General features: G+C 39.7%; 1 protein-coding gene across 18 annotated transcripts in view; it reads left to right on the forward strand.

Moving 5' to 3' along the window:
- The first annotated feature begins 550 nt into the window (after positions 1–550).
- Positions 551–13,838, forward strand: part of nrxn1a (neurexin 1a) — a 187,350-nt gene continuing 174,062 nt past the window's right edge. For 7 of the 18 annotated variants that reach the window (XM_084434093.1, XM_084434112.1, XM_084434094.1 and 4 more), the window contains exons 1-4: positions 551–908; positions 3,422–4,712; positions 11,637–11,654; positions 12,659–12,688. In XM_084434093.1, coding sequence (XP_084290219.1) covers positions 4,001–4,712; positions 11,637–11,654; positions 12,659–12,688 — 760 coding nt within the window. In that variant the 5' untranslated portion in view covers positions 551–908; positions 3,422–4,000. Of the gene's footprint in view, positions 909–3,421; positions 4,713–11,636; positions 11,655–12,658; positions 12,689–13,416; positions 13,451–13,838 lie in introns of those variants that run through there. The other 11 variants (XM_084434107.1, XM_084434110.1, XM_084434111.1 and 8 more) reach the window with 4 other exon arrangements.

The following is a 13,838-nucleotide window of genomic DNA, read 5'->3' on the forward strand; positions in this document are numbered from 1 at the left end:
AAAGCCTCTTTTACCTGAAACGTAAGTTACTGGAAATGAATTGCATGTGGTATTACAGTAGAAATTAATATCAGCACGGTTGTGACCTGTGGGCTAGTGCCTACGGCCAAATCAGTCATTATATTATTCTTACATTTATTATTAAATGACTTAATATATAAATGCACCGTGACAGTTTACATTAGTGTTACACGGTAATAACATTACCATGCTACACGTGTATATGGTGCAAGTATAATTAGGCCTAAATGTCTAGTTAAATAGCACTAACCTACTTTTATTATCAAAATAAATTGCAAATAAGCTGCATGAAGTAAAATGACTCCTTTACCTACGATATAACCTATCAACACGCACACTGTACTGTAAAGTGTGACTAAATGCTCTTATTTGTGGCGATCACGGATAAAGCTGTTCCCTCATCTGTATGTGGAGTTGCTAATAACGGTGAGCGCTGTCCAAGGTGCTGCAGCGCGCTCCCGCCCCGCCCGCGCGCCTCCATCACACACTAACCGGGAGACACGTGACGCGATGTGCTGACAGTCCCTGGCAAAGCTCGCCTGAGAAACACATCGCACCTTGTCTTGCACACAGAACAGGGAGCGATATCTTCTATTTTATATACACCGAAGAAATAACAGTTACATTGTAAAATTTCTTAAGCTTGAACCGTTTTGTACTTAATCTTAATTGGTTGTTGGCTCCATTTTTATTTCATTTTTGAAAAATCTATTGGGACTTTGGAGATCCGCATACGCAATTTTATCGCTCCCATTTCTTCTGCTCATTCGACACCGATGCAGCGATTTTTTTTTTTTTTTTTTTTTTTTAATCGATGTGGAGGAAATCAACCAGGTTCGTCGGTGAGGTTGATCTGTAAAGGGGCGCACAATGGTCCATTTCTCAAGGTAAAATAATTAAGAATTGTGAAAGTGTAATTTGAAGGCGTATTTGAGGTGATGTGCCGATTTCCGAGCGAGTTATGTTTGCGCTCAATGCAGTCACCCGCAGGTGAGATGCTGCAGCTGGGCTTTATTTCTGTTTAATTATGCTCTACAGCCGATTCATTCGTGTTTACTGCTGGCCTTTGCTTCGTCTTAAGCGATATTTGATGACTCCCTATATTTCCTGTCCTCAGCATCTGAAAGTGAAACGCGGTAGAGGCGTGTTAAAGGTGTCTTTCTCGCTCAGTTTGAGCAGATGGTGGTTGATTATTGGCTATGTTTTGCGCATCTGAGTCATCGCCAACATTAATCAAGGGAAAGGAAAAAAAGATAAAACATTGTGACTGTTATGAAGTTTAGATTTAAAAGCGCAGATGTATCGTAGGATCCCGTTGTTGCGAGACTGTACATCTGATGCGCGAGGCTATTAGGAGGATTGTGTTTTGTTCCAGACCCCATACAGTACTCATAGCTAGACATTACCGTAATCGTTACGCGACTACGGTAAATAAGACTGCCTTGTGTACATTAATCGCTTATGATATGTTGTGTAAGATCCATCTGTGAAAGGGGTCGGTTGTTATCTTGCTAAGTAGCCCCGTGTAAACCTGACAGTAAACACATGAGAATTCAAGCATGAAATGATTGGTTGAGATCAGTTGACAGACAGCCCAGAGGCCAGACAATTGCAGTGTCATTAATGCTTAAGAGGCGCGCGATAAGCCCCCGCCCTGGGCTCATTTTGGGATGCAGGACTTGGTACTCTCTGAATCAGGTTCACTGAAGAGATTTTGCCCATTACACAGTTTCGATGCTGCCGCCCGTTTGGAGCTTTCGTCAGTCTGCACAGGTCCTCCTGCTGAAATACCTGTAAAATATGATTGCATATAGCCTACGTCTGACTCTTCTACACACAGTTAGCTTTAAAAATGTTCGTAATTGTAATGGAAAAGAATGCAAAATACCACAGTAAAACTTAACTGGTTACCTTACCATATACAATAACATGTTTTATATTTAAATACAATACTTAAATGTAAAACATTTATATGTAAAACAAATAATTTGACACAATTTACAGTATAATCAATCATTGTCAGTAAAATACTTTTTATAACGATGAAATATGAATAGCCTTATAGTTAGTTTCTGTAGATTAGGTGTTATCGGTTATCAGGTGTGCAAATTGGAAGGGTTTATGATGCATGTCATTAATTAGTCATTATTTACTGCATTATTTTAGTGGTGTGTTATCCTAATTGTGTATGCTAAATGTGGGAACACTGTGTTCTATCTTTATATTAGTATTGCCACAATTGCTGAAGAGACCAAGTTTGATGTTGTTTAAGGCATCATGTTGTCTTTCATTGTTCTACCCGTGTTATTAGATTTTCTATTTACAGAAACAAACTGATTTTAAAATAGGTTGGTATATTAACTATGAGTTAAACAATATTGAAATGGTTTGGAGGAGTAAAATAATGGCCAGAATGCTTCCTGTTATGCTTGTAACATCATCACTGTATTTTTACAGTACAGTATTTACTGTACATTTAATAAAAATACGGATACCCAGTTTTGCAGCAGCAGTAACATTTCATGGTATTAAAGGGTTAGCTCACCCAAAAATGAAAATTCTGTCAGTAATTACTCACCCTCATGTTGTTCCAACCCAGTAAGACTTTCATTCATCTTCGGAACACAAATTAAGATATTTTTGATGAAATCTGAGAGCTGGATCACTCGTCCATAGGCTTCTATGTTATTGAAACTTGCCGGCCCAGAAAGTTAGTAAAGACAATGTTTAAAATAGTCCAAGTGACTCCAGTGGCTCGACCATAAGTTTATTAAGCGACGAGAATACTTTTTGTGTGCAAAAAAAAACAACAAAACCGATTCATTTTCTTCTGTGTTGGCCTCTGAGTGAGTTCACGTAGTGTAACAGCACAAAAATATCTTAATTTGTGTTCCGAAGATGAACGAAAGTCTTACGGGGTTGGAACAACATGAGGGTGAGTAATTACTGACAGAACTTTCATTTTTGGGTGAACTAACCCTTTAAAGAGTAAACCTAATGAGAGAGAATCTCTTGAAAATGAAAATAAAACAGTATAAAATAGAAATAAAAATAATTTTTATAGTATTTGGTACTGTTTTAAAATATGTATAGAGACAAAAACATGCTGAAATGCTTTGGAGTTTTCTGGCTCATAAGACACAAAATTGTAATCATTGAGAATTATAGTGAGAAAAGAAAAAAGCAAACAGAAAAGTAAATAAAAGTACTGTTGTAATTGAAGATTAATGCAATCAATATCAGCGTGAAATTAGTGGTTTCAATATCAATATCACTATGAAATTGTGGTTTTGTGTATGAATGATTGTATTGTGTGTATGCTATCTATCTTTTTAAAAGAGCCCATCTTTTCTTTGATTTCTTATGAAGAAATTAAGATATTCTTTTCTATTCTTTTCAGATTATGGATCAATTTGTCAAAACGGATGTGAATTGAAGGTTTGTGAGCACTGAGGGCCCTATTCGGGCCTGCACGTTAACACTGCAAAGTGTACTTTTTGTCCACTTGTGCTTAGTGCTGATTTAAAGCCTACATGATGACTTTTAACTAGACTTAAATGACCCTGACATTAATGACCCTTAACACCCCTAATGAACTCTCTGCTGTACAGCACTACACATGGCTACGATTTATATAGATACTCTGATGACTTGGCCCCACTGTAGCACACCTGGATCCCGCTGAAGGTTTTTTAAGCAAAGCAGTAGCCTTATTTTTTTATTTTTTTTAGAAGACCACTATTCAGGCTTAGCGACTCCCTTTATTCAGATTTGTATATCTAGAAATTGAAAAAGAGTTGGCCGTAATACAGGCCTTCTCCATCTCTCAGTGAACAATGAGTAAATTACTCCAAATGCATAGTAGTCCTGTATGCCATTGGGAGCTCTGTTACACTTTAGGAGCACATCACTAAGAGAGCTGAATCATTTTAGTTTTGATTAGTTCTATTGTTAGTTCTAACTTCCTTTACCATTCACAATGAGCTTCTCAATGCGGAACGGCGCACATCTAATCTGGATAGGCTTACTGGTTTGTTGCCTTGTCGACATGGGGGCCAGCATGGAGTTCACCGGCGCAGAAGGCCAATGGGCCAGGTTTCCAATGTGGAACGCCTGCTGCGAGAGCGAAATGAGTTTCAACATGAAGACCAAAAGCGCTCATGGACTTTTAGTGTACTTCGACGACGAGGGATTCTGTGACTTCTTGGAACTGCTCATCCACAACGGTAGACTCAGTTTGCGGTTCTCCATCTTCTGCGCCGAGCCGGCGACGGTGCTCTCCGACACCGCCGTCAACGACAGCCGCTGGCACGCCGTGACCTTGCGCAGGAATTTCAAAAACACTACGTTAGTTGTGGACGAAGAGATCAAGTGGGTGGAGGTTAAGTCGAAAAGGAGGGACATGACGGTCTTCAGCCATTTATTCTTAGGAGGAATACCTCCTGAACTGCGATCTGTAGCATTACGCCTCACGTCTTCAGCCATCAAAGATCAGGTTCCCTACAAAGGATGGATAACCAATCTGAGGGTGAACAGTTCCGAGCCGTTGCTTATCGGTAGCGAGGGAGTCAACAGCGACATTTGCGAAGCCGACCACATTTGCCTGAACGGAGGAGTCTGCAGCATCGTCAACGACGAGCCGATTTGCGACTGCTCCGAAACGGGATTCCAGGGAAAAGACTGCAGTGAAGGTAAGAGGCCTGGATTCGTCGTCTCCGTTGTTGAGGTGTTGAAATGTCTTTTGAAACACAGCCCTTCCACTTCTTTTTTCGTTTCGACATTGCACTAGTTCCTCAAAGGCAGTGCATGCTACATCATGTCTGTTCCCGGCCTCCACTACAGGCCTAGTACATTACATGATTAGATTACCACTGATTTCAGTCTGAGAAAGCCATTGTTCTGAAGCAGGCGATCATTTAAATAGGCTTTAGTGCCATCTGTGTCAATTCCAGAAAGCCTGTGTTTTTTGATAACATGACGTCAGCAGAGGCTCCTCACTCTTTTTTTTTCTTTTTTTTAATTTATGCTAAATTACCATAATATACTCTTGACACTACACTGGCATTACAATTAAGTATGAAAATGAGTTGAATACATGCACACAAGCCCATGATTGAAATATGATGATTTGAATATTATTCTCCCTCTGAATTGAAGGGGTTGGATGCTCTAATTACGTAATTAGCCAGATGTTTCATAGATCACTGAAATGACTTAGGCAAAGTTGCAATTTCAATATCACAGGAAAAAAAAAATGACATACTCAATGTAGCATTCAGCAACCGTCACATAGCATTTATTAATCCAGCTTTACTAGTAAACCTCCACTACTACACTTACAGAATTATTGTAATTACAGATTGATGATGTAACTAAATAGGGGAAGGCTGTTTCTGCTCATATCTTTTGAAAAAGGATGGCTGTATGCCTATCACAACAATTCAGATTTTCATGTAAAGTCTGTTCCTTTTTGAATATGTATGTTCTGGTTGGTTTCCTAGCTTGACTTACTCCCTTGGTGTCCGATTTCACTGTTTTTATGTTCTTTCCATCTTTTTCTTCTTCATTTTTACAACCGTCTCTGTGGACTGATCTTGATGTTGATGGATATTGTCTGGGTTAGGTCGTAAGCCGAAGAGGCACCATGTTGCCAAGGAAACTACAAACCCACTGAGTAAATTTTGCCCTCCTAAAACAAAACAGAGAGACAGTACGTTTCACTGACAAATGTTTAAACTAGAATAGCAGTCGCGTTGTGGTACGGCGTTTGCTGGGCTCTCAGCGAAATGGATAGTCTAGTGTATTTGATGAGATTACGACAAAAGGGCAGGGCCCGCAGATGCTCGGCAGCTTGCTCAAAAGCAAGATGTGCCGCTCTCCAGCCCATGCGCTGGTGGAAATGCGCATCTTTGCCGGGTGAGTCAGAACAGACCTGCCCACGCAGCTTTGAGTGGCCTCCGTCATGCGCTTTGGGATGACACATGAGGATATGTGGAGATTGTGGAGGCCACGGGACGTGTAGCTCTGAATCATTAGCGTTATTTATTCAATATTGGAGGATCTTGAGGCTAGGGGTGTTAGGCGTTGGCGCTGCATGCTTGAACATTATCAGTTCAGTTAGATTTAGAAATATACCATGTACCGGTGTGTATATATATATATATATATTTTTTTTTTTATGGAAACCAATGTGGTAACTGAACTACACTCTTAACTCTTTCCCTGCCATTGACGTAAATTTCCGGCTTTCCAGGTTTTCACTGTTATACAGTGATTACGCATCTTCTGAAATAGTAGTGAATCTCCAGATCAAAAGACATGTGAAGAAGCAGCAGAAACAAGCGATATAATATGTAAGCAGCAGAAGCATATCAAAAAAAAAATGCGATCATCAACATTAAACGGCATGTAAATCAAAACTGCCTAATGTTACCGAATTAAATGTTGACCCACGTGCAAGCTTTAGGGATGCTGATGGACTCGATCTACTCGATCTCGATCATCATTCTGAATCCAATCTGGATGTAGTCTTTGACAAAAACGTGACTTTCTCTGCTTTTTGCTCAAACTATTGCTTTTTTATGAAACTTACCCACATTCAAGTGTTGATGGTAAAATAATGTAAAATATATATTGCATGTTCAGATATTCATACAACAAATTTTGTGAAAATGATCAAAAATGCTGGCGGTGGCTGGCAACTTTTTTTCAAAAACGCTGGTGGGGAAAGAGTTAAAAAATAAGGTTCAAAAGTTTTTTTTTTTTTTGCAGCAATGCTATAGAAAACCATTTTGGCTTCCCCAAAGAACCATTTTTTCTTAGTGCAAAGAATATTATAACGTTTTATTGCTATAATAACCCTTTTGTGCAATGGAAAGGTTCCATGGATTTTAAAGGTTCTTCATGGAACCATAGATGCCAGTTAATAACCTTAATTTTTTTTTAGAGTGTATGATCCCTCCTCCTTCTGTCAGAAATGTGCAGATGACCTTTCGTTAGATCTTTGACTGTTTTTGCTATTAACACAAACCTCCAAATGGCACCATGAAGGCTTAATTCCTCAAATGAAATAGAAATAGGGCTGGTGCATCGTTCATTTAAACAACAGCATCGTTTTAAACTCCTCTTAGCCTAAATCTGTCCTTACTTAGGTTATTAATGCAAATCTGGCCCATGCAGCTCCTGTTGAGGAGAAAGCAGGCCACTTTGACTCATTCTACCTCCATTTAGTTATTTTGTGTGTTGTCAGCTTCATGACTGAGGTGATCTGTCAGCTGACCACCAACTGCCATTGCCAATAAAACACCCCGACTCGTATTTTATGCGGCTAAAAAACGGATAGCTGCATATTAAATGGTTCGTTGATGAATTGCTAGCTTTTTGCTTTAGATATATGTGCTGCTTGCTTTACCCCGTCGTCATGGGCAGTGCCTTGAGAGCGTCTGTACGTGTTTGCAGATGTCAGGCGGGAAAGGGTGGTATGTGGATTAAATATGTCCTTTCTCTCCACACGTCCACTCCGTCATTCTCTCGACAGGCAGTTGTGGTAATAACCTTCTTTAGCAAAGCAGGTGGGGCTCTCAGCGGGAAAGGCAGTCCGCACCGCAAAGAATAACAGTGCTACGGGTAATGAGATATTTTTGCCCTGCTGGGGTTAGAGAAAGGGCCTTATTTTGTGTTATTATGGTTAATGCTCTTACAAGTCTGAATTGGAAAGCCAAAAGAGTCTACTCTGTATCAGCTTGCAGCCATTGATACCTTATCTTTATGCTCTATTAACTGTATAATGTGCTCCGTCTCCCTGGTTAAAGATGGCTGTAAGGGATCTGCAATTGACGTCCGTGCGGTTTCATATGCTAGGAGACTTTGGTTGGAGAATTGGATTGTGTTGGAGGGCTTGTTTACAACAGCGATTAGATTGTTTCACCTCATCTCTTATCTTTTGTGGTGGAGCTAACGTTGTAAGGGCCGGTTCCTGGCTGTGCACTGTTTCGTTTAATGATGCAGTTATATTTTAAAAGTTTTTTTTTTTTTTACCTCCGCTATTGAATATGTAAATGAATGCGGGCGGCGTAGTGTAGTGTACGCCTATTAACCTCTTGCTAACGAAATAAAAGGCCTGCTTTAATTGGATACATCAGCATATTAATTTTAGTGAGTCATTTAATCTTGTCACTAGGGGCCAGTTTTGAAGTTGACAAAAGGAAGATTTTAATGGGATAATTCACCCAAAAATTTTAATTCTGGTATTTACTTGCCCTTATGCGCTTTAAAAGTAGTAGCCTGCAATTGTTACCTTAAAGAGCTGTTTTTTTTTTTTTTTTTTTACTTGATAAATCAATTTTGTTGGTATAAATGTATGTATTTAGGATGCTTTATCAATATGAAATTATATTTTTGACTTGAATAAAACTAAAAGTTCATTTAATCATATTTGGTTAGAATTTTTTTCCAGCGTGTTATTCCAAACCTGTCTGACTTTCTTTCTTACGTGAATCACAGAATAAGATATTTTGAAGAATTGATTTTCACTGTAAGGACAAAAATGTTCCACAGAACAAAAAGTCATACAGGTTTGAGTAAATGTAATCTGTACATTAAAAAACCTAAAAAAAAATTAAGCAAATACTTAATAATAATGTAGGTCAAAAACTGGACATGTCTTAATTTACTAAGGCACTCCAGTAAAAAATTATGATCAGTAAGTTATGACAACTTTTTTTATTGTACAACAAAATTAATTGTACTTAAAAATGTAAGGTAGCAACTCTTTATTATTTTTTTATAATTTTTTTTTACAGTTTGACTCTCACTGTATGGACAAAACCTTATTTTGCATTCCACAGACCAAAAAAAGCCATACAGGTTTGAGTAAATGATGACCAACATTTTATTTTGTGGTAAACTGTCCATGTACGTCAAAAGACATTTGTATAATCTGTACATTACAATACTTACATAAATTAAGCAAATACTAACAATGTAGGTCAAAAACCGGAAATGGATTTAATTCAGCCGCACCAGTATAAATCCCCTGGCTATTATAATATCTATGGGCTCTTCCCGTGTCTTGCAATCGACTTTCACCTTCCTTGATCCTGTAAATTCGCTTGATAATCTTGAATGGAGGGGGAGCCCGTGTCAAATACACTGTATATTGAGAATTCCCCTATCAGTGGCGGATGAACCCTTTCCAGATGGACTAAGCTCACTAATCTCTCTGTACTGTAGATGACTGCAATATGGAACATGCTGCACATTGCTCCCTGCGGGGGAAATGTTAAACTAGATTTGGTGAAGAGGATTAAAATCCCCATCACTGGCACAGTGACTATACATCAATGATGTAGTGCTATGTTTAGAAGCTTTTACAATTAATACTCTTGTTTTGGTTATATTTACCAGTGGTTTCTGCTCAACCATAGGCAAATATACTTCAGTAAACTCTAGCGTAGTCAAATGCGATTTAGGTGTTATCAAATGCAGCAGAACTTTTCCAACCCCTTCCAACCGGATGGTCATTATCTCCGTTTTTTGATGTTTTAGTCAATCGTTGTGGACAGCTACATCTTCAGTGACTTTGCCGCTGCGCTATGCGGAGCGTACGCTCGTCATATGATCCCTTTGGGCGAGTTCCACGGCAGATCAGCGCGTGTGCGTTTGAGAGTAACATGCTCTGACTTGCTGAAAACTGCTTTAAACGAGCATCTGGATCTGCAGTCCTGTTTGTAAAGGGTTGCATGAGTGCGGGCGTCACATCGCGTTTGCCCCCTGCTTGCGCTGGCCCATGCTGGGGAAGGGCAAGCGTGTGTGCGTGTAGGTCATCCTCAATTTCTATCTCTTATTCGCTGCCAAATTCGGGGCAGTTTGCAAGGCCAGCACTTAAAAGAAGCTGTCAGCTCGATGAAAGCCTGCATGTCGCTGGCTCTGTGTGAGCTCTGCAGTGCTAAGGAGAGGCTATATGATCCTGATCTGTCAGTCAGTGAAATGTAAATACAACCGCTGTTCGGTCAGCCGGACTCTGAGAAGACCAGGCTGTGCGTATGTGTGTGTGTGTGTTCTTCCAAAATGGCTGCTGCATCCACACACACAAATACTGTACATCCAATTCTCGGCCTCGTCCTGGGAGGTTTTGTAAGCGAGAACTTGACACACATGTCTCTGAAGTGTGCAGGATATGTTGAAACACAAAATCAATAGAGTGGGTCCGTTAAACCGCTGTAGAGTCAGTGTAGATGGCTAGTTATTGTTTTGTGATGGTTTAAGCTAACTAAACTGTTCAGGGTTCGTTTTTTAAGCATCATTTCTTTTCTTCCAAGCTGTCAGTGGGATGAGTTTGCACATTTGTCAAAGCAATTAGGGTTTGTCAGTCTCTTCATAAGTTGATAAGAGAGGATAGAAAATGTCCTGCCATTTATCACTGCAACACTAACAGCAAAATATTTCTTTGTCATCTTTTTCTGGCATGGCACGCTTTTCTGTTTATATGATTTGTTTATTCATACATTCATCAGCATTTTTTTTTTTTTTGGTGGCAGTAGTGGTGCATGCAATTTGTGTTTGGTCGGGTGGAGGAACCGGCTGCGGTAAGTCCCGGGTCATTATTCTCCTCCTCAAGATGCAAAACACGGAGGTAGGATTGGATGCTTTAACTTTGAGATAGCCAAGTCCATTTTTAGGGAGTCTTGGGTGAGTTGATCCAGGGACTGAAAGTGTCACCAGAAGTAAAAGGTGTGTTGAATAAATGCATGAATTAAGGTAATGTACCCTTTTTGTCCAAGAACAGATAAAAGGTAATTTGCATTTTAATCAAAATTAAAAATGCCAATGTAAATTGAGTAATTACATGACAATGACAAGCATATGCATATTCAGGTATTGTACATTTCTTTATTACTGAACTGACTTGAATGATGTTGTTTTCTCTTAGTAGGTTCATGTTGCATCATCTATCTGCATTTTTATTTCCGAACACGTGCATGCTTCGCATCTAGCCCCTGTAAATTCCCCTCACAAGCACCATGAACGCCATTCAAAATGATAAATATTCCTACTGAAGATACAAATTGTTTTGAACAGCCTTTCAAAGCCGATCAAAAAAAAACAATCTTGACGTTTTAATGTGCTATTTAAATTTTTTCCTGAGGGAAAACAACATATTTTGCTTTGCTTTGCTTTGTATAAAACAACTTCTCTGAAGTAATATCGTAGCTATTAGGGGTCCCACCCATTTCTCTCCGTCTTTGTTTACTTTTAATTACGATTTGCATGTTTGCGCATGCTCATTGACATACTGCGAAGAGTCTATTTCACCATGTGTTTTATCAGCTTTTGAATGACTTAATAATGTGTTATCATCATCTCACCATGGAACAACGCTCTTTCAGAGTACTATAGACTCAATGAGATTAGATCTTGAGGAAGCCAGAGGACACTTAAAGTCAAATAAACCCTCTGGTCTCTGCATTTTCCATGGTAATGAATGTTTGGCCTGGGCACAGGATGATAAGACGCATGGTAACCACGGTAATCCTCAAGGCTGGGCCACCTTCCAGTCTGCATGCTTCTTAATCAATGTCTCCTTCTCTCTCTTCACGCCTCGGCCGCCCCTCCAGAAGAGGCCTATGTAGGAGGTGGGTAGACCTTTTTTCCTATTTTCTTTTCATCCAACCCCTGTCCCTACTCATGTACTTCTCTCTGTCTTCATATTTCAACTCGTTCTTTTAGAAATATCCTGTATTTCCAATTTTATTTGAATACGGTACACAAACAGTAAGTGGAACTGGTGTACAGCACAGGTAAAAGGTATGCATCTTCATTTTGCAACATTATCGAGAGCACTTCCTTAATTAGAGGTTGTCTGTAAACACATGGTTCATTCAAATCGGTGTGCTCTGCTAAGCAGAAACCAAAGGCTGGGGCAAAATGGACGCCATACTGTCTAAATTACATCTAAAGATACAGACACATGAGCTTTTGAAACCTCATATAGTAAATTTAAAGAGACAAACTCACATACATGCATATGAAGTGTTCACTACAATGGAAAATCTGGAGAATCTGGTTGGTAAGTACTATGGACAAATTACAAAATCTGCTATTTCTTACTAACAGAGTTTATATTTGAGGAGAAAAACCTACACTCTCCATTCAGATTTAGTTTTGGGGCTCATAGGAACCTAAACAGACATCAAATTAAAGACGAAATGGGTAATATTGATTTATCCCATTATAAGCTGTAGATATTTTGTTTTTGTATTGGCACATTTTTGTGGCAAACCATTATTTGCAACATAACATTGTTAAGATCCAATCTATGTATGTGTCATCATCTTCCTGTGGAAGGTTGACCAGGCGGACGACAAGTTTGTTGTTTGGCGACTGAGAAGTGATTTATTTCTTTTCTAATCTAGATGTGTCTCTTTCGAGTGTGACCGATAAAGCATTGCAACCGCTGGGTTGAGGAAATGCTTTTTGAATGTTCCCTCACACCCACTCTCTCCCTCACCTTTGACCCCACCCCACCCCCACCTCGCGGGCATCCACCGTTCAGACGATGCCCGCATGTCAATGTGACAAAAAAAACCTTCCCATGATCCCGTTCTCTGTGCTGACTGTGCTCTTGTCTTCCCTTAAGGTCTTGCGCACCTGATGATGGGCGACCAAGGTATGGGTTTCATTTCTTACTCACCTTTTTGCCTCCATCAGCCACTCCCTCCTCCATCTCTCTGCCTTTCTCTCACTGCCTTGTGCTGAATCTTCCTCATCTCCCTTCACTGCTGGTAGGGTTTTACTGGGGCTGCTTTCTTTCTGGCTTGGCGCTGAATCAATGGATGGTTTGGTCTTTTCCATTCCCCCCCCCCCCCCCCCTCTCCCCCCCCTCTCTCTCTCTCTCTCTGTCTCTCTCTCTGCTTTTACTTCCCTTCAACCCATCACGCCGCTTCTTTTACGCTTTAGTTTTTCTCTCCGTCATTCTCTCAACAGCCCCGCTATTCCATTGCCGCTTGCCAACTTCATTTTCATATAGAGGGCAAAAAAATACTTTCAACCCAGTGGATGATGTGAGTTACAGGGACTTCTCTCAGGGGTTTGTTCGCTCTTTGTAAATGTGCTAGTCTGAATTTCTCTGAAACTGGAAAGCATTAGCCATCTGTTCGATATTCATGCAGTCTCCCTCATCTCTCCCATCGTCATGTTCTGGCATGTATCGCGATAGGAAGCTTCCATCTCCTCTTGCCTGCCCTTTCTCTTTTTGTCCGCAATGCATGGAGTCTCTTCTAAACGTAACCTTTCATTTTTCTGTCTCTGAATCTAACACACGGTCATGATTCTGACTGTTGCCTCTTTCCTCTCCTTTTGTATTTTCCTGTATCTCTCTGGACTTTCTCTTCATGGAACCATTATATCAATATCATAGGGAAAAGAAAAGGTATATAATGCTTCTTTCATACTATGTAATGATGTAGTTTAACTTAAGCTCTTTAAGCTCTTCATGTATATTCCTGTATATGTGGCTTTACACATGCATCTGTTTATTCGTGTGTTTGTGGTACTGAAGTCACACTGATTTTTCTGTGTCACTCCCTACAAATATGACGAGGGGCTGGAAGGTAGGTGCGATGTCATGAAAATGCATCATTGTGCGATGTGTCAACAAATCTAATGTAGGGTTATAAAAAAAAAAAAAAAACAGCACATTAAAATTAGTCTGCTACTAGAAAATCAGTTGCACAGGTGTAGATATGTATTAATACCTACAGGCAACTAACAGTTTGCTTTGTGTTAAAATCTATAACAAAAAAATACAATAAATTAAT

This window comes from Rutilus rutilus (genome assembly GCF_951802725.1).
Source record: "Rutilus rutilus genome assembly, chromosome: 16".
NCBI classification, from domain to species: Eukaryota; Metazoa; Chordata; class Actinopteri; order Cypriniformes; family Leuciscidae; genus Rutilus; species Rutilus rutilus.